At 27.9% G+C, this 26,887-nt stretch overlaps 1 protein-coding gene and 1 pseudogene across 2 annotated transcripts in view; both read right to left on the bottom strand.

Moving 5' to 3' along the window:
- Positions 1–1,990: 1,990 nt before the first annotated feature.
- On the bottom strand, positions 1,991–2,091 carry LOC147807439 (U6 spliceosomal RNA; annotated as a pseudogene).
- A 4,747-nt stretch (positions 2,092–6,838) lies between these two features.
- The window catches only part of LOC107442951 (ATP-dependent RNA helicase DDX54), a 45,507-nt gene continuing 25,458 nt past the window's right edge, over positions 6,839–26,887 (bottom strand). For both annotated transcript variants that reach the window (XM_071179132.2, XM_071179134.2), the window contains 8 exons: positions 26,301–26,519; positions 21,441–21,502; positions 21,183–21,359; positions 20,063–20,175; positions 16,331–16,438; positions 12,214–12,318; positions 8,065–8,156; positions 6,839–7,056 (listed from right to left, as the gene is read on the bottom strand). In XM_071179132.2, the coding sequence (XP_071035233.2) occupies positions 6,893–7,056; positions 8,065–8,156; positions 12,214–12,318; positions 16,331–16,438; positions 20,063–20,175; positions 21,183–21,359; positions 21,441–21,502; positions 26,301–26,519 (1,040 nt within the window). In that variant the 3' untranslated portion in view covers positions 6,839–6,892. The remainder of the gene's footprint in view (positions 7,057–8,064; positions 8,157–12,213; positions 12,319–16,330; positions 16,439–20,062; positions 20,176–21,182; positions 21,360–21,440; positions 21,503–26,300; positions 26,520–26,887) is intronic.

Genomic DNA, 26,887 nt, shown 5'->3' with positions numbered 1-26,887 from the left:
ATGACTACTTTGGAGTATCTGCCACTTTATATGGGGGGAAAAAAACAGAGAGAGAGAGAGAAAAAAAAATCTTTCAGAAGATTATTACTTTATTTCGTAGGTGAGCTTTTCATTCTTTGTGGACACAGCAGCTCTAAGTGAGTGTTTAATGATATGGACACACATATAATTAATATAGCTGAATATTATAAACTGGGATAAGTTTCATTTTTGATATATTTTTTGGAATTTATTAACAAATACTTAGAGGACAATTTTGAAAATTTAGAAGTGTTTAGTCACGCTATTTGAAAGTTTAAAGCTTTCAGGGGTCTTAGGGACTAACCATAAATTGTGAAAGAGAACGAGTGTTTTTGAACATCCTATGTCAGAAAAATGAAGCATTGAACTTGTATCAAATGCTTTAGTTGTTATTTAAAATAACTGCACAAAATTTCGTAAATCTAGCTTAAATATTATTTATGGAGATATGAACATTTTTATAAAAAAAACAATTTTTTTTCGTCGTAAGTTTATTTCTATAACTTAAAAAATATTCAGTAAAATAAAGTAAAATTTTTGGAGCATTTTAAAATGATTGACAAAAAATGTGTCTTAAAATTTGAAATCTTTTTTTATGAAATATGAGGTATAAGTATTTGAAGTAGTTTCTTTGTGCTGTGCATGCGCGGAAAAAATTATTTTCTCATAATTTATAGTAAGTCGTATTTGTTAACTCATGGAAAAAATCAGATTTAAATATCTCTAAAACGTAAAAAATTTCAAGAAATATTCTAAGTAGTTTTGGTACTTTTTAAAAGACAACTCAAAATAATCACGGGTTTTCCGCAAGTTTTATTATAGAGTATTGCTAATTACTGTACCTTATAATAAACGGAAAGCGAGAATACAATTAAATACGCGAAAAAATCCATATCGTTTTGAGCTTTCTTTTAAAAAGTACTTAGAAAATGGCTTGAAACTTTTTACGTTTTTAAGATATTTAAATCAAATTTTTTGTATTCACTGCCGAATACTATTCACTATAAAATTAAGAAAAGATAATTTTAAATTTTTCCGCGCATGCGCAGTACAAAAGAACTACTTTAAATACTCATATCTCGCGCTTTTTAACAATGAGTACCAAAAAATCGCGCTTCTGAAATTACAAAATAGTCATTACTAAATATTTCTTGAGAAATTCAAAAAAATATTAAAAACTGAAAGTGTCTCTTCCATTATTTGTTGGGAAGTGATTACATTTCATTTGGAATCTCTTTTTTTTCCTCACTCCTTTCTTGATGGATTTTTTTTTCTTATGAAAGACGAAAATAAGGAGAATAAAAATTCTTTCTTAAAAATGTCTTCTCTGAATTATTTGCTAGGACTTTCTATTTCTTTCATTTTCATTAGTTTTTTTAATAATGTGCCGCTCCCCCTTCTGTTTTTTCTTCTTTTGTGCGCTTAACTGGACACAAATAGTAACTGGACACAAACTTCCAAAGTGATGACTAAAATTTGAAATCCAGGTATCATAATTTTGTCGGTGGATTTTTAAAACTTTGGAAATTCGTAGCGATAACCACCAAATTGATTTAGATTTGGGGGGCGTGAAAAAAAAATGATGATGCGTATTTTATTTTATTTAAGAACCGTCGTTGAACCCAATTTTTTGAGTTCACGACTACTCATGCTCAACTCCGTCATTTTGAACCCAATCCGGAAGACAAGGGAACTCCTGGATCAAGTACTGGGAGAAATTTTTGATGGAACTAACCCGCGTTTGCGTTACATGAAGAGGGAAAACCACGAAAACCTCCCACGGTGAGCCTGACGACAAGGGGACTGACTTATGATCCGATTACCCCGGAGGATATTTCACAACAGCACTGTGGTCGGTGCAAGCCGGATGCGGAATTCGTATCGACCCGCCAGCCATCCCCGAGATTCGAACCCGGTTTACCTTATTGAAAGGCTCTATCTCCTGAGCCATGACGGCTCCATCATTTTATAAAATGTGGAACGCTTCACGATTTTACGTGTCATCCTTGCTCAGGGGCCATGCTCTCTATAGCGATCCAATTTTAGTATATGTACTGCCGAATTTAGTATATGTATTACAATACTTTTATTCTTATTATGATCAGGTGGGCCGTAGATTGTGCACCCCTATAAAGTAATATAATATACTCGCCCTCATACTTTCCCCGCACTGCGGGGGTAATATTGACGCCACTGTCAGAGTGTTAAGTAATAAAGTGAAATTTTCATGACTGCTCGCTCCAAATGCATTCATAACACGTGATGTTAGCATATTATACTTTATGAATGATGAATTGAAAGAAAGCTTCGCGCTGACTTCTTTTTTTTCCCCTCGGAAAGTCATCTTCTGCTTCCTGTCGATTTTTATCTCCTTTATTTTGTCTTTAATTGGAGACAGAGGAAGGTCTTTTCTTTTAAAATACAAAGAACCAATTACAAGAATGAAAAGAAAATCATTTTATTTTATACTTGTGGGCAATACAGTGACCATAATATCACTCCATTACATGAGCAGCCGTTTCTAAAGACCCACTATCTGCAGGCAGTGGAAGATCATTTTTGCAGTTACCGTTTGGAAAATTAATATTAAAACTAAATATAAAGTATGACACGTAAAGAAAATTTGAAATAAGCGTTGCATTGCTTGGGACTTTTTTTTTCAGATTTATTAAAAAAAATATCGGATTAAAAATTGGCGCGTGGCCTAGGCAATGAGCATACCTAGGATGAGTGGAATACATTCAATAAACAGGCATCAATCTATTCAGTTTCAGCACAAGGTGACTTTTTGATAAAAAAGAGTATTATCAATTATTTAAGATTTTGTTTTAAAGGTATCGCCATCCATAAGACTTTAAAATCGAACAGTTAAAAACTCGAATCAAAGCTTCGATAATAATTTACATACTATGTGGAAAGGCTTACATTTATTGTAAATTTTCATCAACCAAACGATTCAGATAAAACGATCTTGCAACAGAAACGCAGTGCAAAAAAATACACACCTGTAACTAAAAAATTAAGAATTTTTCCTTTTTTTTTTCTTCTTTCAACTCACGTTTGCCCCCGGAAATGTTACTTTGAATCTTACTGAAACTGAAGGGGGAGAAATAAATAAAAAAAATCATCCCCCTTTTTCAAAGGATGATTCCCCAGCCTTTAAGGTGTGGAGGGGGGAAGAACGAGGGAGTGAGGGTAAAAGAGGACAAAAATAACCGCCACTCTGTGACCTTGCCCCAACGAACATTTTCCTCCCTCAACACCTGTAGCTGAGAGAGAACGTTCCAAGAATCCCTCCTTTCTTGAGGGGTAGGGGAGATCGGAGAGAAGAGCAGAAAAATTTTCCCGCCACAACTAAAACGACCTTCACATTCCACATCTCTCCCCTGTTTTCTGAACCATAAAAACTAAACACTGTTTCTGACAATTAAGATGAATATTCATCTGTAAATTCTGCATTATAAAAGGGAAATATTTATAAATTACACATATTATTAATAAAATCATCAACTTGTAAGGTAACGCAATTGAGCATTAAAAAAAAAATGTGAACGCCTATTAAAAGCTGTAATAAGTAAATCAATAATATCGTTCGCTAGTGTGCATCATTATTATTTTTAATAAATATGGTATTGTTATGAATGTTTTGTGATTTTCTTCATTTCACGTTTATTTCCAAATTTTCTTTTTCATTTTAAAAAAAAAACCTTTTGATGTTCGCCCTATTCTGAGAAATGTCTTACGTTATTCATGTCAACAGTTTTATTAATCGTTTAAAATTTTCATTTTTTGTAAAAGAGGCAGCTCTTAAAAAATATGCGTTAAAAAAGAGCAAAAAAAAAAAAAAAAGAAAAAACCCCTTATTAATAATTACATAAATTTAACATTCAATTTAATTCGGGTCGTTGTACCAAAATGTAATGTAATTAAGTATTTATTCAAAAGAAATTAAATATTTTTATTTAAAAAAAATTAATGTACAGGAATGAATTCAACTACTAACTACTAAAAAATCTTCATAATACTTAAGCAATTCTAAAACTGTTCTACAGTTCAATAATTGCACTTAGTATATTATTGTGATACAATAATATACATACAAATAATACTTTTTTAACTAGTTATTTTTTTGAAAATTGTACTTAATTGAAATGCTTGTAAAATTTTTCATCCTAGCTAAATATTAAGCCCCGAGAGATACGATTTTTAATTAATAAATTATTTATAATATATTATTATAATATACCATGCATTAAAAATATATAAAGTAATAAAAGTTCTCTTTATTCAACTTTAAATTAAACTTAGTATATTAATAATTGTCGAATTATCTTCGAATAACATTTAATTTCGGGTCCATTAACGAACCGAATGGAACCAACACAAAATTAATGAAATATAGCTATCGAGGTGTTTTTTTTCTTTTGAGGTGATTTTTCATCCTGTACTTTTTTTGTCTGTGATTCCTGTTAAAATTGCTGCAAATGGCCAATAGCAAAAATGTCTAGTTTTGCCCTATAATATATAGTTAAATATACAGTTTTATCTTTTAATATAATTTAAGTTAATAATTATAGAAAAAAAAATCTGAATAAAATATAAAGCAATTAAATTCAATTATATAATATAATTTTGTATCATTCAATGTTATTGAAACCTAATTAGATATTTTTTCGTAAACAAGAATCAATTCTAACTTGACATGAAGGAACATGTTTTAGAAGATCAAACACGGAACTTTACAAAGCATATAAAGAACCTGATGTCATTAAATTTATCAAAATTCAAAGGATTAAATGGGCAGGCCACATTATAAGAATGGAGGATAGCAGGACAACCAAAAAAGTTTTCTGTGCCAGGCCAACAGGTACAAGAAAAAGAGGACGGCCAAACCTAAGATTTTTAGACTGCCTTGAAAAGGACCTTCAAGTTTTAAAGATAATAAACTGGAGAACCTTGGCTAAGGGAAGAATGTCTTGGTATAGGCTTGTTGAGAAGGCCAAGGCCCATCCTGGGCTGTCGTGCCAATGAGAAGAAGGAGGAACATTTTCCATTTCAAATACTTTTTTTAACTAAATAACTGAACTCGCAACATTTTAATTACATTAGTATCGAAATATACTTTTTGCGAGAATTTATTTTTAATTCTATTGAAATACTCGATTGAAAATGGCCTGATTATTAAATGCATCAAGTAATCGTTCTTTTATTGATATTAAAATCTTTTTTTTTCTTCAATAAAGTTATGCATTTTGTAAGCCTATTAAAAGGGATGCCACAGATATCACACTAAGTAAGATGCCAGATTAAAATATTTTATTAAAAAGTCTTTTTTACTTCAAATTAAAATCTCTTAATAAAGACAAATTAAAGAATTTTTTTTCCATTATTGTTTTTTAGCAACTACTTCCTCCACTCGATAAAAAAAAATCTTGCATACAGTTACTGCATATAGTTAAACACAGAATTACTATTAAGACAAAAGCTGAAAGAAATTTTATTTAAAAATATTAAGTAGCAGTTTTAAAAAAAATAAGATTTTAGTATTTTTAGCGAACGAAATAAAAAAAAAATTACGCATCGTTAGAACTTGTACGACTTTAATTATGGATTCGATTCGAGCCGTTGAGTCAGAATTCAATGTAAGGAATTACTTATTCGAATGATGTATACGTATTTTTAAAAATTCACATACAAGGATTCATTGAAAGTTTGCGGAACTTTCCCCATTTCATACTAATTTACAAAATGACAAGTACTCCTAAATTTTAATAATTACTCTAATTGTAATGTAACATTTATTTTTTAACTAGCTATTTTTTAAAATTGTTTCAATTTGAAATAATTCATCATTTTTAGAACATTAACCCAATAAGCGACTATTGTTAATTGACACATTATTTATAACACAATTAAATTCTATACATAATTATACGTATTTATAATTAAAAATATGGAAAGCATTGTTTCTTTTCAACTTCAAATTAATCCTGGTACATTAGTATTTTTTTTTTTAATCTTTCTAATTACCTTCGAATAATGACACTGGAGAACACATTTCTGTTGCATGAGATTTTTTTCTAACACTTTAGTACAGCTGATTTTAAATCTGCAATATAGGTTTTTCGCTCCAAAATACAGCTTAAAAAAAAAGATATTTTAATCCATCTTTTGTCTAAGTGTGCAAATTTAAAATGCAACATATAAAAGGGAGTCGCATAAATGCTGCAACAAACTTCTAGGGTAGTTAGGAGACACCATCAGGATTGCATAAAACCCATGGTCGGAAATGTCGTCATGCGCCGCTAAGATCGCTTCCCTATTATAACATACATATTGATGCTTCGTGTGCCCTAGAACAGGTCGTTTTAGGAAATTTTGGGGCATGGGTTTAAAAGTAATTTTTTAAGCGACCCTGTTGTGAATAACGCTTTTAAACTTGCGAACTTCGACGAAAAATATCATTTAAAAAATAGGTAGCCTCAGAAGCAAAACTAGCGTAAGATTTGAAATCTAAATGAAGCAATATCGAGTATTAACCTCAATACAACAAAGTGTTATTGAATGACATTAAATTCGGATACAAAGGCACGAAACGAATCGTCCGTTTAATTTGTGTAAAAGTTAATGAACTGTATAAATACCTATTTTATTCTTGATTTTCTTAAAAATTAAAATAATAATTATAAATGGCTATCTACTTATTTATTGAAGGAATAAATTGACTTCGAATTCATTTCATCCCTTTTTTGAAGAAAAAATGTTTGGATCTCTTTCTTATCAGATAAGACTTGTTTAATAAAAAGGCAGACATAAAAACAAGTTAAAAATAAATTTATTTACAATCAACAGAATGCATTTTAATGGAAGGTTATTTTTTTCTCCTATTCATTTTCAGTTGACGCTTCTTCTTGGCGTGACTCTGTAATCTTTCTGTTCTGTTTCTTGCTTTTAAGATTTCTTCTTTATTTTTCAGTTCCCTTCTTGGGGGTTTATTTGATTTCTTACCCTTCATCCCTCCTCCCTTTACTGCACCTGCAAATAAATATCACAGTATAATTACTTAAATGAATTTAATTTCATTTAAATAATTTCAGTAATGCTTAAGGCAAAAAAAGGGGAAAGATTTAATAAATATTGCTGACTAGTAAAATATATATTTCAAAACAATATCATTCATTTTGTGTTTTAAAGCAATAAAAAAAACTTTTTAAAATTTAAAGTATTTTTATTTGATTTCGTTTAAATGGATTCCTTTTTGTACAGATTGCTATTAGATCTTTTTCAAAACAAATAAACCAATTTTTTTAAAACTTTACTGAGAAGGAAATTATAAATATATTTTCCTCTACTTTCCAATTTACTTTATAACAAAATATTTCTTTATTAATTAAAAAAAGAAAGAAAATAATGCCTTTTTAAAAATAAAATACTATTTGCAAAATAACATATGTGGGAGCGGAGTTATCGACCATGCCAACTTTCATCTATCAAAAGGTACCTCATGATTGAATCAAGTTAGCATGTCTTATATACCAGTGAATTGATGTTTAATTTTCGTAGTGGTAGTTACGCCACACATACTTTAATGTAAGTATGACCTTTGGTACAATGTGTAAGGTTTCTAATCCATTTTTTTTCTCTACACTTTTATTAATTAGAAATATGTAGCTTAGGAGAAAGCAATTAAAACTAATAAAGTAAGCATAAAGAAACTCATATGTGTGAATTTTTTAAAAAATTGTGACAATTAAAAATTTTTTCAACTATTATATAAAAGAAATATATTTTTTATCAATTTTTGCATACCATTAATCTCAACGTAACAAATCTGAAATAATATATATTTATTACGTAACGTGCCGTAAAACAACCATAAACGTGGCTACGAATTGAATCAGCATTAAAAAAGGGCCAATTCAATTTTACAGAGAAATTGTTTTGTAATGCATTCATGTCATCTTAATGCATTCATTTTTTAGTGATACATTGTATCAATGTTATCCAATGTGTTTGACAATAGGTCTCATAAGATACACTCACCTCTGAAGTGCGAAACTTTTCTAGCATCTGTGTCACTCTCACTCTCATCTTGTTGGTATTTCACTTTATTCTTTTCTTGCCATTTTTTATAACTATCATCCGTTAAGTCAACAATTATGAACTGAGATAGAAAACAAAATAAGTGTTTAGTATCGACACAGACCACATAACAGGGCTTTTTCTAAAAGGTTACACAGCTCCTTCTAAAACTATATTTGTGTCATTTAATTTACAATAAAAAAAAACATACATAGAAATTTGTGCCTGAATTTAAAAAAAACTGAGTTTTAACATTTCTGCCACCAAATAATATCCCCACTCATTCTCCCTTCCCTATTCCGGTCTCCATGGGAAAATTTTTGGTTTCATATGTCACTGTGAACAGAATAATAAAAAACAGTTAAAAAAAAAAAAAAAAAAAAAAAGCGAAACAGAATAAAAATTAAACACCATAAAATAATATATATAATACACACGCATATATAGGGAGGGGATAGAGTCCCCCGATTCTTGAGATTGTGACTATAAATAAAAACTTTTAATAAATTTTTTTAAGGCTTTTTTGATAATCTTTTCATTGCACTGAGATAGGAGATCTTATTGATAGTTTAATAAGTAATTGAACATTTGTGTCATTTTGAGTAACAAACTAATTATTTTTTCTTTAGTAACTCATTTAGAGCAGATTCTCTTTTTATTTAAAAAAAAATGGAAAATCTTCAAATTTTTTTTTGTAGAAGGTATCAAAATACGTGAAACAGTTTATAAAAGAAAAAATAATTTTAGACCAGAACTATGTTTAAGTTCATTTTATTATTTCTTTAATTAATTTTAAAAAACAATGTATTTTGCGTTTTCACAATGTCATGAATTGTTTTCATATCTCAGAAAATAAAAGTATATTTTTTTTTGCATTCATTATATCATCATCATTTTAAAGAAGTGACTATGGCGCCATCTATTGACAAAGATAAAAGTTTACTTGCCTGCTCATTAAATGGATTAGTTTTTCTTATTATTTTTAGTTCTTAATTCAATAATGCTTCGATTTGCGTTTTCAAAATCTTTCTGAAAATAATAAAACGATCAGAAAGGTTAAAAGTTATCAGGCATAGCTGAATTTTCATACCTAATTTTAATTTCTACTAGTTAAGAAAATAAATTTAAATTTTCAGTGGCGCCCTCTATGAAATTGAAACAAAAATAATTTATGGCAACGTAAGTGAGGTAACTTTATAAACACATTTTTAAACTGGGAACAAAAATCAATGCTATAAATTTTTTCGAATATAATTGTAACAAAAATTCAAGAATTTCTCATTAAAAAATGAAGGATATGTTAGAAAAACTGTCTTTTAACTCAGTAAAGCTGAATTTTAAAATTTTTTTCACAAAATGTATTTTTGTTTTTAATCAACACCATACCAATAAATTAAGTTTACAGGCTGAAAGTTGTATTTTTTTAAAAATCTTTATTTTATTTTGATTATGTTGAAGCATTTTAAAACAGGACACTATCTGACTCAGAACGTTTAAACCAAACTTGATTTGATGTATAATATTTAAAAAAAAAACTTAGTTACCCAAAAGTAAAGTTACCTCAAACTAAGAGATAATATTATTTATTTTTATCGTTTTTTACACTAAAGGTGAACTGATGGGAAAGGAAATGGGTCATTCCAAGTCAAATTATACAGAATTTTTTAAAAATGGCACCAATCATTTCAGATTTTGAACACTTTATATTGTCCCAGAACAATATTTTTGTTTCTGTTCAAAATACAGTAACCTGTCATTTAAACTTAATTTCATACAAATAAATGTTATTTGTTGAGAAAGTAGGTCTAATTTGCGGTTTTATGATCAGCAGAGTTTAATAACCTTAAGTATCCGACTTCATGTGAATCGTTTATCACTTTCAATATCAAAAAAAATTGTTAGTCAAACATCATTGAAAGTGCTGACTAACATCGAAATATTTGACATGGAATAAAAAAAATTTGAATAGGGGGAGTACATTACTTTTTGAAAAAGACTTTTTATACTTTAAAGAAAAGTGCTCGTAAATTTGGAGATTTTACAAATTGTGGTATTAAAGTAGTATACAATTTAGGCAAAACAAAATATGAGTAGCACTTTTTTCAGGAGTAACATTAAAATGATAAATGGCCCATCCCTTTCATATCAGTATTCAAAAAGAGATAGCCTTTGGTTTTTTTTTATTACAAATATTTTTTGTGCAATTGACACTTACATCACAATAGGAAGAACAAGGATGTTCAACGACGAGTCTGATACTTTAGAGGACAAACAGTGTAAAAAATATTTTTCTACAAAAGGAAAAAAAAAAAAAAAAAAGATTCATAGATGTAAAATCACCTGCATTGCATGTTTTTGAGTTAATATCAATCAAAATGACAAATTTTCTGCAGATTAAAATTTGACAACAGAAATTTTGCTTTAGTTCGCTGTAACTTCTAAGGGGGAGAGAAGTGCAAAATCAACTGCTTAAGTTACTCAACTTCTTTGATTAAAAAACACTGCAAAACATACCTATTTACTAAACAAGCAGGGCACCTATTTGTATGAAATTATGTTTAAATGACAGATTATTTTAATCTGAACTAAAGAAAATAATAATTATATTCTGGGATACATATGAGATAAGTTACAGTGGGAATCAAAATGGCAGCAAATGAGCCATTTTGGAAAAAAATAAATAAATACTTGTAACTTTGAATCCTTTAACTATATTGGATATCTTTCATATTTTTTAAATAAGCTTCGAAAAATTCTTTAATTGTACAAATTTTCATGAGAATCTGAGAGGGTGGGTGCCATGGCCGGATGAATAGTCACGGAATGATGTCATTCAGTATTATTATTATTAAATAAATAGTTTCCACCGTAAGTTAGTTAGTAGAAAGGAAAAAAAGAAAAAAAAAAGAGTGAAAATATAAAAAACCTCTACTATAAGTATTTTTTCTCATTATTTTGCTTGTATTGAAGAGATAATATTTAACCACTTTAAAAGCCCAAACTGACCACCAAGAATCGGCATAAAATTTAAGAAATTATCCAAATTAAGTTTAGCTCTTAATTTTTTTTTTCAAATTATGTCAGACGAAATAATTTAAATAAAAAATCAATAATCCATAAAAAGCCAAGCATAACAAAAATTTTTCAATTTGTTATTTTTATTTTTTTATTAAGAATTAATCCTGATAACGGGGAAAAAAATTAAAATTTTTGCAAGCCAGTGACATTATATACGAGGTAATTATTGTTTACAGCACTTAGCTAGATTTATTAGTTCATTTCTAATTTTTTTTTTATTCTAAATTAAATATTTATTATTGAATGATATATTTATTATTATCATAATGATCACAGTTTTAGTTACATTTACAGCATTAAGAAATTGAATTCAAAATATCTATTGCAACATTATGCACCTTATATATTGAACAGTATGCGAAAAAAATGTGTCATCACGCCTCAATGATCACTCCATTAAACTGCAACCATTTCTCTATAATCAAAGCTAAATTAGATGTTTTAAATTTAACAGTGATTCATTAATATTAGCGCTAAATAATTAAAAATGTTATATCCATTGGAACCATTATATTTTATGAGCTTTCAAGCATATATTTTTAGCATAGTGATTTTAATAAAAATAGTGGAATTAAGGAATTTAGAAATGGTAATACCAAATGTTAAATAGATTGACATTTTCAGAATCAAATTAAAAAAAAAAACAGGACACAGAAACAAAAACATAATTATTAAATAAAAAATAAAATGTAAACTAAAATCAACACTAAATTAGAATTAAGATCTTTTAACCATTCATACCAAATCCATCTGAAAACCTATGGCAAGAAATAGGAGGTGAAGGTATACAACTTTAGCTAAAGAATCATTATTAGTCGGCAATACGATAACAATAGCAGTTCAAATCAATAGAAAGTTCCACACAACACTCCCATAATTTGCATATTAAAAAAAAAAAAAAAAAAAAATGGATATTACATATCACATCAAATACTTAATAAAGATACAAACATTTTAACAAAAATACATAAACAAAATCATATGAGATCAAAAATAAAGTTTTTCATCATAAGAAATATAGTTAAAGGATACAGATCAGACTTATAGCTCTTGGGTATCCATGCACCACTTTCGGTTTTCATTTTCTTCGACTTCTCTAAACCACTGTCACCCACAAACCTCTTCTTTTTTCTATCCCTATTAATACATTAAATTTGTTACCATCACAAATTCATTGATTGGCTATCGTAACTATGTATAAATCAAATTTTTTTAAAACATAAATAACAGTGCCCTTTAAAAAAAAAAGATTTATAAATGCAATGTAGGCGTAGAGACTTTTTTTAATAGATGAGCTGGTCAACATCCACCAATTTCATGGGGCTTGTAAAAGGCTTGGGGGTTGAAAAAATTGTTACGCAATATTAATTAACAAAAAATGACTGATTGAAATTGTCACATTCAAATAATTTGTGTTCTATTAATCATTTCATTTTAAAAGATACTAAATTTTTTTTTAAATAATTGTTTTCATTATAATGTAAAATCAAGTCAATAAAATTCTAGAAGGAATATCAATAAGGAATTAAATAATTTTTTAAAACTACTTATATTTTAAAGTGGAACAAATGCATTGTTAATATTTAACATAAGAGTTAGTTCTGTTAAGTTTATATGTTCACTTTGAATGTTCCATATGCGAGACTGCAATTGACCCCAAATAGTCGCATTAGTTTTTTTCAAATGTGAAAAAATAGCCTCCAGAATAGTCCCCTTTTAACATATTTTTTAGAATTTTTACGCTTCAATATGAATTAATTTTCTAAAAAATGATACTTCACACTGTGTATAAAAACGAACCTAAAATTTTTTAAGCTGAAGCATCTGCCTTTTTTGATAATTTATCATTTTAAGATTATTGTACCAAATATTGAATTAATATTCATAAAAAGACACAACATAATTTATCACATGTATGAGCAAGTGAACCTGTGTTCTCAATTGATTAATAGATTTGCTCACTTCTATCAAAACATTTTAGTAAAATGATATTATTTTAACTATTTTATTGAAATAATTTATTTTCATCATGTAAGAAAAATAATGAATGGTACTTTCAATAAAAAATTTTGAATTTGCAGCTGTATTTGGCTTTAATAATTTTTATACGCGTTATAATGTAATATTACGTAATACAAGTTTCATATTTAACGCAATTTTCGAGCTGAGATTTATAATTAAATTCCTTCCAATGAAGAATATCACACCTATATATATCTCATTTAAAATACAACTTAATTCTGATAAAAATCCTGATATTGGATTTTATAAAAAGCGAAAATACAAAGCATGATACTGGATTTTTAAATCTTGTGAATACGAATCGCAATAAGTAGAATTTAAATCGTGTATAAATACAAAAATCGATATCTTATTTTACAAAAGAGTAAATACATATTTCCATATTGGATTTTAAAATTGCGTAAATACATATCGCGATGTAGGGTTTTTAAATTGAGTAAATCGCAACGAGCAACTTTTAAATCAGGTAAATAGGAAAACTGATGTTTGATATTAAAATCATACGAAAAATCGCCATATTAGCAGATTCCAAATATTTAAAATGGCATAATTCGCCAAACAAAAAAATTTCTAAATTTAAATTTTAGATTGAGAAACTCTGCAAAAATTTCGTTTGAGTACAAGTTTTTGATTTGCAGAAGTCCGCAAACTAATGACTTGAGATATGCGGAATACCATGATATTCGTGAAAAATCACATTCTGCTTCTAGTTTTTATACCTGAAACCAAAACCTTAGAATTCCAGGGTACACTCGGAACACGAACACCCCTGACTGTTGAACACGATGGGGAAGAAGTACATTGTGGACCCAATATAGTTTCAAAATTTTGTATATTTATATGGAATATTGATCACAAAACTTTAAACACAATTTACTCAAAACTATATTTCCCTTACTAATGCAATTATTTACTTCAAATTTTGACACAAAGTTCAAAATTAATGTAGTTCTCGTTGCACATATTTTTTTTATTGGGGGGAATAGCATTGAGCAATCCATGAAAGTGTAACATATTTTATGCCATTTTTTCCCTTTAAAACATTGCTATTTTGTGAAATTTATTTATTTAAAAAAAAAGAAATCCTATGTGCAATATAAACTCTATTAATTTAAATTAAAATCGTATGATTCTTTTTCATTTTATGAGTACAGCAAGTTACGGATTACTTAAAAAAATAGGTTATAAGCATTGTATTAGATAAGTGCTATTTTTTAAAATTTTAGTGATTGTAACATGATAAAATGAAGATTAAAATATGTACAAAAAAGGAAAGAAATCTATTAAGATTATCACAATTGTCGCAAAATCCTTTTTTACAGGCTTCTGTGTTGTTCTTCTTAAAATTATGTTAGTTTTAATGATGACAATTTGAGAAATTTTTCTATTTTTACTCTGAAGGAATTATAGTTTTATTTGGAGAGTGGGCATGCTGAATTATCAATCAGGTATCAAAAGGATCCATGAAAATCCTTTATACCCATTTATAAACTATATTAGAATGTTTAATAGAAATTTAAAATGTTTTATTGATATTATATGAAAAAGAGAAAAAAGTTAAATGGGAGTAATATTAATTCAATCTCTTAGAAATGTCGTATTACCTTTTAAAAAAACTTAATAAAATCATTTCTTTCTTTAACCTACTACTACTGTTATAAATTGTAAATTGAAAAAAAAAAAAAAAAAAAAAATTATTGTCGAAATTAACATTTTCTGCAAGATTCAAATAAACAGCAGCAATTAATGGATTCTCGCAATTTTGATAACGGACATATCTATCTTGTTCCTCAAGTCTAAATTTTTAAGCTATTTCTATTTCACCCAATTTATTGTTACAGAATTTTTATGACTTTTGAATAAAGAGAAAACATTACTAAAAGATGAAATCTAATATTGTGAAACGGAGAGACTACTTGTTTCAAAAATTTGAATGGATCTATTGGTACAATTTGAATTTATTTCAAGTGATTTGAATTCAAATAAAAATTAAACTATCACAAATTTTAGATATGGTTAACACAAGTTAATTTTAAGTAAAATGACAGTTTTTTTAGAATATAAAATTTTTGAATTTCGTGTTCAATAAGAGAAGAAATATGAATTTAGTAAGAGAGTTCATTTTGAAATAACTAACAGTATAAACTAACTTTCAAGTGCAATTGTACAAAAAATACTTTTTCAAAAATTTAATTCATACTTTATTTAATGTGATAATTACAATTTGCATTATAGTTTAATTTTAATAAATGTTTATAATTTTATAGGTATGTTTCTGATGTTTTATATTACGACGCAAAGTTTAGCTTTTCAGTCTAAAATTTTTGCAGCATGTTAGAATATTTTAAATAATATGATTATTATTGTGTTACGTAATTTAAGTTGAATATATTTTTTTATTTTTATATTTCATTTTTATTAAATATTCTTGTTAAAAAAATAAAGAATAATAATTGTAACAATCAATATGCAGGGCTGCCACTGGCAACTAATTTGACAAAAAAGGTAACTATGGTAACTATTTTTAGCCAAAATGTGGGAAAAACGACTTTTTTTTAAAAATCAGGACAAGTAATATGTTTCTTTTCCTCGGTTCAATATTTTTTTCTTTCCGCTTATAATTTAATAATAATGTACAGCCTGATAAGTCATTTTGTATGTGTTGATAAAAGCAGATGTTGGGAGAAGCTGTCCCTGTAGCAGTGTAAGGGGTCATTGATTAGTAGTCGGTAATATCTATCTTGCTACCCATTTCTCGATATAATTTTGTTTTTAAGTTTGGGCTTTTAAATCCAGCAAATCTTTTTCTTCATTTTAAGCATAATATATAAAGGAAAATATAGAAGTCATAACAGATAAAGAAATATTTAACAAGCACATATGTTTGATACAGAGTTATGACATTTCAAATAATATTTATCAAGAGCATGAAAATGAATGGAAATAATTCAAATTTATTCACTGTAAAAATGAAATAAAACTAAAATACAAAATAATCACATTAGTTACTACATTAGACATTAAACATACATAGCTGTAGCCTAATATCTAATGTAGTAACTAATAGCAATAAAGTTGTATAAGAATATTTTAGTTATTAAATTAAGAGCAAGTCTTAAACACATACCACTTTTTTTTAGAACTTTTAATTTTTCCGGACGTTTGATCATCATCACCAGTAAGATCTAATACAGCACTTGCTGCTTGGCGCTCAAAAGTTGACTCTAAACCTAGACTAAGAAAATGAAATTTTATTATAGATATGAGTTGATTAGAAGCCAGAATATATTATATTTCAAATGAACAAAATAACTGACCCTAACATGTTTTCCCTACACCTTTTGCTACACACCATAATTTCGCGGAGATATGTCACGGCATTATTTATTTAAAATGTCGAAATTCAGTTGGAAGGCGTATCTAACGCTGCATCCTAAATAGTATTACTTTTTTTTCTTCCTTCTTTAGAATATCTTGCTTTTTAGAAGCCATACTGGAAATTTCATCATTATTTTTTCCCCCCCTTACTAGTACTTTTTATTTATTTTTTCATGCCGAATGTTACTTCAAAAAATGGTCAGCGCACTTGGAACTCCCCCCTCCTTTCTCGGAATCATGTTTTGAAAGCTGCTATCCACAAGAGAACCTTCTGCCATATGAACAGTTGTTGAGTGTAGGGAATGGAGTGGAGAAGCATAAATCAGAACGGAATGTATGAAGAAAATTAGGGTGGTGCCAGTGATAACGTCAGCTGTAAAACTAATGCTTCTCCCTTGTTTTTTCTAGGAAATATGAAAATGATATTTTTTCTTTAACTTTTTGAAAGAACATGATAAAATTTTTTTTATATTTCAATAAAATATGACTGAGTACAAATTCAGATATTCGGAATACCATGAAACTGGAGGGATAAATTTCATTTTAAAAATTAGATTTTTCAGCGACCTAAATTCATGACTTTCCGTGATATTTTGTTAAAAAAAAAGTTTAAATCATGAAAAATTTTGTTCAATACCGAAATTCATGACTTTCCAGGTGCGCAGACCCTGTATACATTTCAAATGTCTCCCATTAAGAGGAAAAGTTATAAAGCGGCATTTAAGCAGCTGTGAGCAATTAAAAGAGCAAAAGAAACTGTGATAAATGACTTAAAAAAAAAAAAGCAGAAATCATCCCGGGACAAAACGAAACGTGATGCTGAAAGTATGAGTGATGGGGATGAACACGAAATAAACAATGAACTAACAAATCTATTGTGATAATGTTAATTATCACAAGGTTATACTCTCCTTAATATATATATATATTTTAAATTTGCTTTACTTGTGGCCTCTTAACTCTTAATTTCTTGTTTACGGATTCCTGCCCTTTCAATTTATAATTAAATTTGTTATCAATTTACAACGCATATGCAATATTTACAATGTATATGTTTAAATACTGCATATTTTAGTATTATTATGTTTTATATTTTAACTATGCAATATTAATTTATTTATAATTGTTTAGTACCACATTTTCTTTTTTTAGTCATGCACTGCCTTAAGATATTTTCCCCAATCTTATTTTTTACTATCAGTAACCTGATACCATTTCTGGTACCCTCTTGCTCCTGTCTTTCCGCAGCCTGCAAAAGCGTGGGAGACTTTTTTTTTCTGCAGCTGTATCCCTCTGCTCTTCACTTTAAAATATGATTTTTATGTCCCCATAACCTTGTGATATTTTCTTTTCCTCTCACAGTATGTGAACTTTTAATTGCTTACTGGACGGAAATCGTTATTTTTAACCTTTAGCCTTACCTCGCTTCCCCTTTTCACATGAGGGTGTAGCTGTCACATGTTAGTTGTGCTATCTATTGCTAATTTCTTCTGTCGACCAATAATTTCTTAAGGGGTTAGGTGTGAACTGCCCACCTCTTTTTTCATTGGCCTTCCTTGTACCCCCTTTTTTCATTTTGACCCTCATTGGTTATTTAACAATGAGACCGAGTTTTCTTAAGGCAGATGCACGACTGAGGAAGGACACAACATCCACTTTTGGTGAATTTTACAAAATTTTTCTTGTGATGTCAAACTGAGAGAGTTGTGAAACCTTTTTTCAATGCCTCCTTATCTGTGGTGCCAACATGTTTTTGATGGAGAGGTTTGGATTGTGAAGTTCTAGTGCAATGTATACATATTTTTGATAGCAAAGTGTGATTGTTGAGTGGCATGTTAATGTCAACTTACGATATAACAAACAGAAACCATACGAAATAGTGTTTGTTCCTTCATGTCTCCTTCTTTCATTCAATGATTTATGAACCGCCTTCTTTATTTCATGATGATCAATATTTAAAAGATGTTAACCCTAGGGTGAGTAGATCAGTTTTTAATGCTTTCAAATCTACAGATTTATATGTAAACCCACAATAATGATTTTTTTCATATCTTTATTTAACTCTTAACCATTTAAAATTTTATGACCCAATGGGGTTATTCGGTTTGTATCAATGCTGTACCACCACTATTCGGCCGATTTCAATGCAATTTAATAAACAACATGTAACTTTTCTCTATTGATTCAATTACTAATTTGTGTTAATCCCTCATACATTCTTGTGGGTTTACCTTGCCACATACACAATCTGTTTTTTCTTTTTTCCTAAAATTTCCTGTTTAAAATTCAATTGTCTTGCCATATTATTGAGAATTAAACATTAATTATATAAATCATTACTTATTTTTATGGCTTTTGATATATCGATTATTTTATTCATACTTTAAGGGTAACTTCAAATAATTGTTTGCTTAATTTTACCTAGAAAGTTAATAAAATCTATTTTATATACTAGGATTGTTTCTATTTTTTTTTTTGTATATTCAATATCCTTTAATAGGTTTTTATTTAACTATTTAAATTATGTATATATGCATATTTAGAGCATGTGTTAAGCCTGTAATTAATATCCGAGCTAGTATTGTAAAATTCGGCGTGGCGAGTCCAATGGTGTGGAGTATCCAGTGAAAAGCTTTTTAAAGGCGGGAGTATATACCAGTTTCTCTGTGAAACTACGGTATTTCTTAAAATTTTTTTTTTCTTCCTTTGAAAAAGAAAACAATAATAATAATAAAAATGACATAAAACTACTTCAGATAAAAATACATAGAGGTTCAATTTTTAATATCTATTAAATCCTTTACAAAAAAAAAGCGAAGCAATTTATATAAACCACTTGCATATTTATAGGAAAAAAAAAAAAAAAAAAAAAAAAAAAAAAAAAAAAAAAAAGCACTCTTTAAATTATATATTTAAAAAAAATAAAAATTTTTTTTTTTAATTTTTATTATTGTTAAAAAGCAATTTAAAAATATATTAAAAAAAAAAAGAAATCCAAAAATATATTTTAAAAACTATTTATAATAAAAGTAATATTCATTTACAATGCAAACATTAACCGAATAAAAGAATTGAGATTTAATGATACAAAATTCTGATATACTATGGGAAAATATTATCTACTTCAGTACTGCAATGCAATCGAAAAAAATAAAGTGAGCAAAAATTTTACTGAAAAGTTTATAATATTCACTCAAAAATATACCACTAGCAAGTGATAGAAAATTGTTTTTCTTGAAAGTCTATTCTAAAACTTTAATATTGTTTTTTTTTTCTTCAAATGCACAGCAGCATAAGCTATTAAAGCAATAAAATTAAATCAATTAAACATTATATAAAAAGGAAATAAAGCATTTAATTAAGAGGAACAAACATCAAAAGGCCAATGTTTGATAAATCACACACTATCATTCATTCACAAATGAGATATAATAAGTTACAAATACAACATTAATAATAAAAATCAAATTTGATTTCTTACCCCTTTTCTTTATAATGTTCAGAGGATACATATGATATATAGTGATCTTTATCTTTGAAATTATTTTGCTTCTTTGGTACATTTTTTGAAGAATGAAAAGTTTGGGAAAAAATCTGAAAGATAATGTAAGAAACTTATAATGGCATAAGTGTTATGAAACTCATTAACATAAAAGCAATACCTATTTAAAATAAAAGCAATATTACAGTGCAGCTTAAATTAGAAGAGAAAACTTTACCCCTGGATTTTTTTTATTTTAATAAAAACATGTATTTGCCCATAATATAACTGTTATACTCTCGAGTTCTAAAAGCTATATTTTTTATTGTCACAGGCTAAATGAAAAGTCTGATATTGTTTAGACTTATTACAATCCGCCTACATATGTTCAGGGTATTCAGGAGATATACAAATAATTATTCAATCAGATTGAATTGCAATAAACCTTTCATAAAATGATTTATAATGAGTCACTCAAAATAATGCTAGCAATGCGTCCTTCCTACTTGAACTGATCGTTGAGGTAAAGTATTCTCACATGGTTTGAATCTATTGATTTTTCTCAAGACTGATTTTAGTTCCCAGGGCTGAAGAGTGGCACCCATGCACTGAATAATACACCCACTAACCTCAAATTAGACTAAAAGTACGTGTATTCACTGCAATAATCTTAAAATATAGATGGTTGATTAGAAAATAATGGAGTCTTTTCCAATGAATCGAGCAAATTGCAGTAACTGTTATCAATAAGCTTGATTATTAAATGAGTCAACAGCAGGGCTGCCAACTTTCTACGCTTTTTGTAAAAACTTATTCTAGCGGTACCTTAGTTATGCTTTAATGCGTTAATTTTTTTTTATTCATTTGAACTCATTTTCCACACCAATACACATAAATGATTTATAAGTTCATATTCAACGCCACTTTGTTACAGTTTCTTATGCTTTTAAAATGTTGGCAAAATGATTAAAAATCATTAATGTTTACCACTGTATAAAATGTTAAACAAAAAACATAGAAGTTGGCAGGCCTGCAACAGCCTATGCAGGCAGTCCATTACACTTCCTTTTTTTAAAAAATCAAAAATATGCAGACATAAGCTAAATATAAGTTAAATTACTTGTAAATCACTTTCGGTCGCATACTCTTGATCAGCCTTTTCTATTTCTTCTTTGGGTTCATCATCATCATCATGAGCAACTCTTTTTTGATTAAGGATTTCAGCATGCATTTGTCTCTTTTTTAACATAACTTGTTTGGCTTGAGTTTTTGAAAGTGCTCCATGTTCAAATATTGTCTACAGAAAATAAAAACAAGTTGTTTATAAGAATTAAAAAAAAGTTTTATTTACACAAATTTTTATTTAAATAGAGCTCACCGTATTGGGTCGGTAATTTTTCATATCGGCAATAAATTTATTCCTTTCAAGCTCTGTATCATCTAAATTAGCAATTTTTTAATTATTCACATGCACAAATAAATATTTTATACACAAATAGAAAAATAAATAGATCCATTAAATACATAATATTTTCCTAAATATTTCTGATTAAATTTTAAATATTTAAAGTCAATGCTCAAAGAAAATATTCACAAAACTTTAAAATATATTTACACTTTCTAAAAACTAAAAAAAGTTTTTAAGCAATTACTATTTAAAAACAGTTTTGCCAGAATTTTGGTGGGTAAATTAATTTTTTTTTCTTTCTTTTACATCAAATAGCCAGTATTTTCAACTCATCACATGGATTATTTTATTTTTCAAATGTCTATTATGAAATTAAGTAATTTCACATTTTTGGAAAGGTGTCTAATAAGTGTTTAATCAGAATAAAAGAATACTTTGAGTACCAGACATAAATGTTATTCTCTTTCGTTAGAATTAATTATACACAAATTTATGAGAATGTGAAATTTAGTCTGGTTTGTTAAAGGGGAAAAAAAGTATAACAAAATTTGAAATTAAACCAGTATGTGTCTTTTCTACTTTTTGTAAATGAAAAAATTTTTTTTTATAATGCAGTAATGTTAGGAGTTGGGAGCATATCAATAACATTTTGTAACAAAACCTTCTATAGCTTTAATTATTTGAGTTTCTAATGAATTATAATATAAGGCTACATATGCGTTAACAGTTCTATAACGTAGAGTGCAAATTGCCAATTGTAACGGCGTAAGTTAATTTTGTTACAAACTTAGTTATTCAGGCACAATTTTAATTGCAAATAGTCACTTCATGCAAAGCTAAAATTTCAATGTTTCGGAAAATGCAAAAGCAAGAATTCTTATTTACAGTGTTTTTGAAAGCTTTTTTTTTTTTTTTTTATAAAACAAACAATCAAAACTTTATTGGGAACAAAAACAAACCCATAAATACAAAGAAAATATATTCGTCGCCAAGAGGAAAATCCTGTTCAGGCGACAAAGAAAGGTAACACAATAAATTTAAAATAGAAATAAAAAAAAAATACATGGAATCAAATAAAAATAATAATAAAGGTAACATAAGAAATTCATTTGGATTGGCACAAGACTGGTATAAAAAATCAAATGCTTCCTTTAAAGTGAAAAATAGAGATCTAAATCGTCAATGTTCATCACAAATTGAAATAAAGCATGTTTAAAAGAAGAATATATTTGTGTTATATTTGCTTTATGGAGACATATAACAGTACCTAAGAATGTGTCTCTCATTAATTTGAATTGCGTTGTGAATTTGAATAACTAGTTAGTGGAGAAAAATAATTAATATTCCTTGATAATTACTCATCACTATCGAACCGTTTCATTAATTTAATTATGAAATTAATTAAGAAAAATTTAGAATTAACAATTTACTATTCTAGTTCAAGTCTAAATCAACACGTGTGGATCGACACGTGCTTCACTAATACTTAAATCTAATTGCATCTTAGCTTAGATTTCTTAATAAAATTATTTATCTTGATTTAATATTTTATTATTTTTATGCAATCAAAGTAATTCAAGCATTTTCCTCCAAATAAATTATTTAAGCTAATCTAAAATCAGGTTCGAGCCTGTCAGGAAAATATTCAAATATATAACTAAAAGCTACTAAAATCACAATAACTGCCTAAAGTGAATCAATTAATAACTGCTAATAAATGAGAGTTAAGTTTATATAAAATTACAATATTTATTGAAAATCATATTAATCATGTTCAGCTCAAACAATTAAGTATAACATTCCTCATGTGGTTTAACATTCTAAAACAATTAAGTATAACATTCCTCATGTGGTTTAACATTCTAATTTAAACATGACAATGAAAATCATTACTAATCATTTTAATACAATAAAAAAAGATTCTCTGGAGCAGGGAAAGATAAAAAAAAATATTAAGCTTTCATTTCATATTAAGTTAAATTAGCGCGAGCACGTGGCACAGCTACCACGAAGTTAAGTTTAATTATTAGAATTACTTATTTGATAGGATCCTACGGATTTAATAAATAAATAAAAAAAAATAAATTAGTTTATTTAAATTTAGCGTTAAACGAAGCAATATGAAAAGAAATAGGAAAACTTATCGTGATGTCCATCGGGAGATAGGGACGCGTCCGTCCCGCCGTGTTAACTTGATTCGGACCCTGCAGGCGCCAGTCACGACCATCACCTCGGGAAGCTAAGAGAGAGAAAAAAAAAACTCTCCCTTCGTAGATCGCGCGCCACACCGTCCACGCTGCACAGGTTCGATGACGACATTATTTCGTCACAGCTATAGCTACTACCTATTGGTGGTTCGCTCGTACGTCAGAGCGGGAAAAAGAGAACTTGAAAACAGGGAATAAATAATTAATGAAAGGGATTTAGGGAAAACAAACATTACCTGCTCCAGGTTGAAATAATACCTTAACCTGCTTCCAGAGATTTAATACCCTAATATAATACATAGTTTTTCTTCATTTCCAAAATACTTGATTATACATTCACATACATTATGATGTCTGGCTTTTAAAGCAAAGCCCAGCGATATAACATTTGGATATTTTGCAACTGAAATGGTAATTTATTATATAATTTAGGTGCTAAGCAAAAAAACTGTTTTAGTGAAATTTCTTTTGCAAAGTGGGGAATCTCATATATTTCAGTTGGTCTCCTTCCAGACACATTAGTTTTTAATTTGCATATTAATTTATTGTTGTGTAAATACAGTAAAATACGAAAAAATACATTATGGCGAAATGGTAATAGATCAATTCTTGTATATATATTGGTAGTAGTTATACTTGAATTATTCATATTTAGAGAATTAATAATCCTGAAACATTTATTCTGAACTGAGATTAAAGGAAGTAAATTAGTTCTATATTCACCGCCATACATTATTGCACTATAATTAATTAAAGAATAAAACCAGGAGTAATATAGTGCTTTCACAAAATTAAAAGGAAATTTATTCTTAAGGTGATAAAATTTAACTAAAACAAAACGCAATTTTTTAAACTAAACTGTTAATATGTGTTTTCCATTTCAAATTAGAATTGATATATAGTCCTAAATATTTGATATTATTTACAGATTGCAGAATGCAGCATCGACAATTTTCATTAGTACTTTTACAGAAGAGAGAGAGAGAGTGAAATTTTAAATTTAAGTTGAATTCCGATTTTCTTAAACTTAAATAAATATATTTAGATTTAAAAAGTCATTTACTGTAAATCATTTTGAAATTACGCGTAAATCAGATTCAATTTGAAAAATTAGTTGACCAGAGCAAGAATACAAAATTACGGAGTCATCAGCATATGTTATTATCTTGCCAAAAAGTTTGAGTTGACAAAAGTCATTGATGAATATAATAAATAATAAGGGTCCTAGAATAGATCCTTGAGGAACACCACGGTTCGAAAAATATAATTACTAAAATTACTTCTGATTTTAACTCTATGTTCTTTGATTGAAAGATATGAAATAAACAAATTTAAAATAATTCCTCTGAAACCAGCAAATTCTAATTTTTTCGATTAAAAATTTGTGATTGACATTATCGAAAGCTTTTGATAAATAAAGAAATATAGCTACTGTTATCTTATTTTCAGCAATACTATTTTGAATAAATTTTGAAAATTCCAAAAGAGTTTTTTCTGTACATTTGCCTTTAATAAATCCATATTGATTTTCAGAGAAAAAATTTGTATGTTGTAAATAATTGTACATTTTATTAGCTAGAGCTTTTTCAATGATTTTGGAAAAAACAGGTAATATTGAAATTGGTCTATAGTTTGATAAGCAATTTTTATCGCCGGTTTTAAAAATAGGAGTTATGGTTGTTCTTTTTAAAGAAGTTGGAAAAATGGATGACTTGATTGAGGTATTGATGAAATTAGTTATAAAATTTATATTATTGAGAGCAAATAGTTTAATTAATACCATCATAGTCAAAGGAGTTTTTATTAGAAAGAGAATTTATTAAGTAAAGTATATCACAATCATTCAATTCTAGGAAAACAAACGAGGTTAAACTTGGTGAAATATAGATTTGAAAACTGTTTGAATTTGGGTATGAGGTACTGTTAACATTTGCAAATGATTTATTAAATTGATCAGAAGATTCATAGTCGTTTAAAATATCAGCTAAAGTAGGTGATTCGCTCTGATTACCAATAATACTTTTTACAAGATCCCATTTTTGCTTATTTTAATCACAATTTAAAAATTTGTTTTTGAAGTATTTTGAGTTTGCTGTTTTAATTAAGTTCTTAAGATCAGAAACTATAGTGTTGTATGCTGCTTTGTAAATAATATCCTATGGATATTTTCTAGTTTTTTTGAATAGTTTTTCCTTTCTTCGAATTAAACTCAAGATATTACTAGTCATCTAGTTATTTTTGGCTCTTTTGTTTGATTTATGTGTACATTTAAAATTATTTTTTAAATTATTGAATTTGAAAACAAAACGTTCATATTGTTGATCAAGAGAATCTTGAGGATTGTAATTAAATTTGTAATTTGACAGATAGAGTTTATTATAGCTGATTGAAATTTTATTTTCAGTTTCCTTAATTTTATTTACTTCATCGTTATAAATACGGCAAAAAGTTGGATAGTGATCGCTTATGTCACTTATGAATATTCCAGATTTTTTGCCAAGGAAATTAAAATAGCCTCAAATTTAAGTATCTCACATTTGAGGCAGAGCTTATTATTTTAACTAATGCATATAATTTTGGCTTTATAGTAATAATTCTATTAGATAAGTTGAAATGTATTTACTTTTGAAAATAGGATGAATTTCTAACGATGACAAAGGAAAATTCTTAGCACGCTTCACGGACTCTGATGAGGGAGCCGGTCTAGATTTCAAGAACTGGCAGTAAGCATTCTTAGTGACTTTAAGCATGCTTGATAGCTCAGGTGTCAGCTGATACCAGGATTGAAGGAGATCCGCTTCATCGTCAATGACGCTTTGTGGCACAGACCCACAAATGTCACCTATATGAACAAATTACAAAATGAATTTTTTGGAGATTTAACACATCGTGTGCTCTGTCAGTCATCGGTGAATTATAGTGAAAAATAAAATATAAAACCAAAAAAATTACCTTTAAGTAATTACTGGAAATTCATTCAAAATTTACTTAATTTTACTTATTATAAATCTGATCTTAATTTATTTTAAATCTATAAGTAGCGTACATCACATAGCCATACCACAATAAAAGTGCTTCTAAGCAGTGCGTGCAGCCTGTCAGAACTTTTTACAGCATAAATGATGTCAATTTGAATGCATACTAGCTTTTAATAAGCCAGAAGTGAAGTTTCCAAGGATAAATTATTTAAAATAGATTACAGACTGACAA

Source organism: Parasteatoda tepidariorum, chromosome 6, assembly GCF_982258835.1.
Source record: "Parasteatoda tepidariorum strain Cologne lab strain chromosome 6, Ptep-v5.0, whole genome shotgun sequence".
NCBI lineage: Eukaryota > Metazoa > Arthropoda > Arachnida > Araneae > Theridiidae > Parasteatoda > Parasteatoda tepidariorum.
The sequence above is the reverse complement of the archived record's forward strand: the minus strand, read 5'-3'. Positions and strand labels throughout refer to the sequence as shown.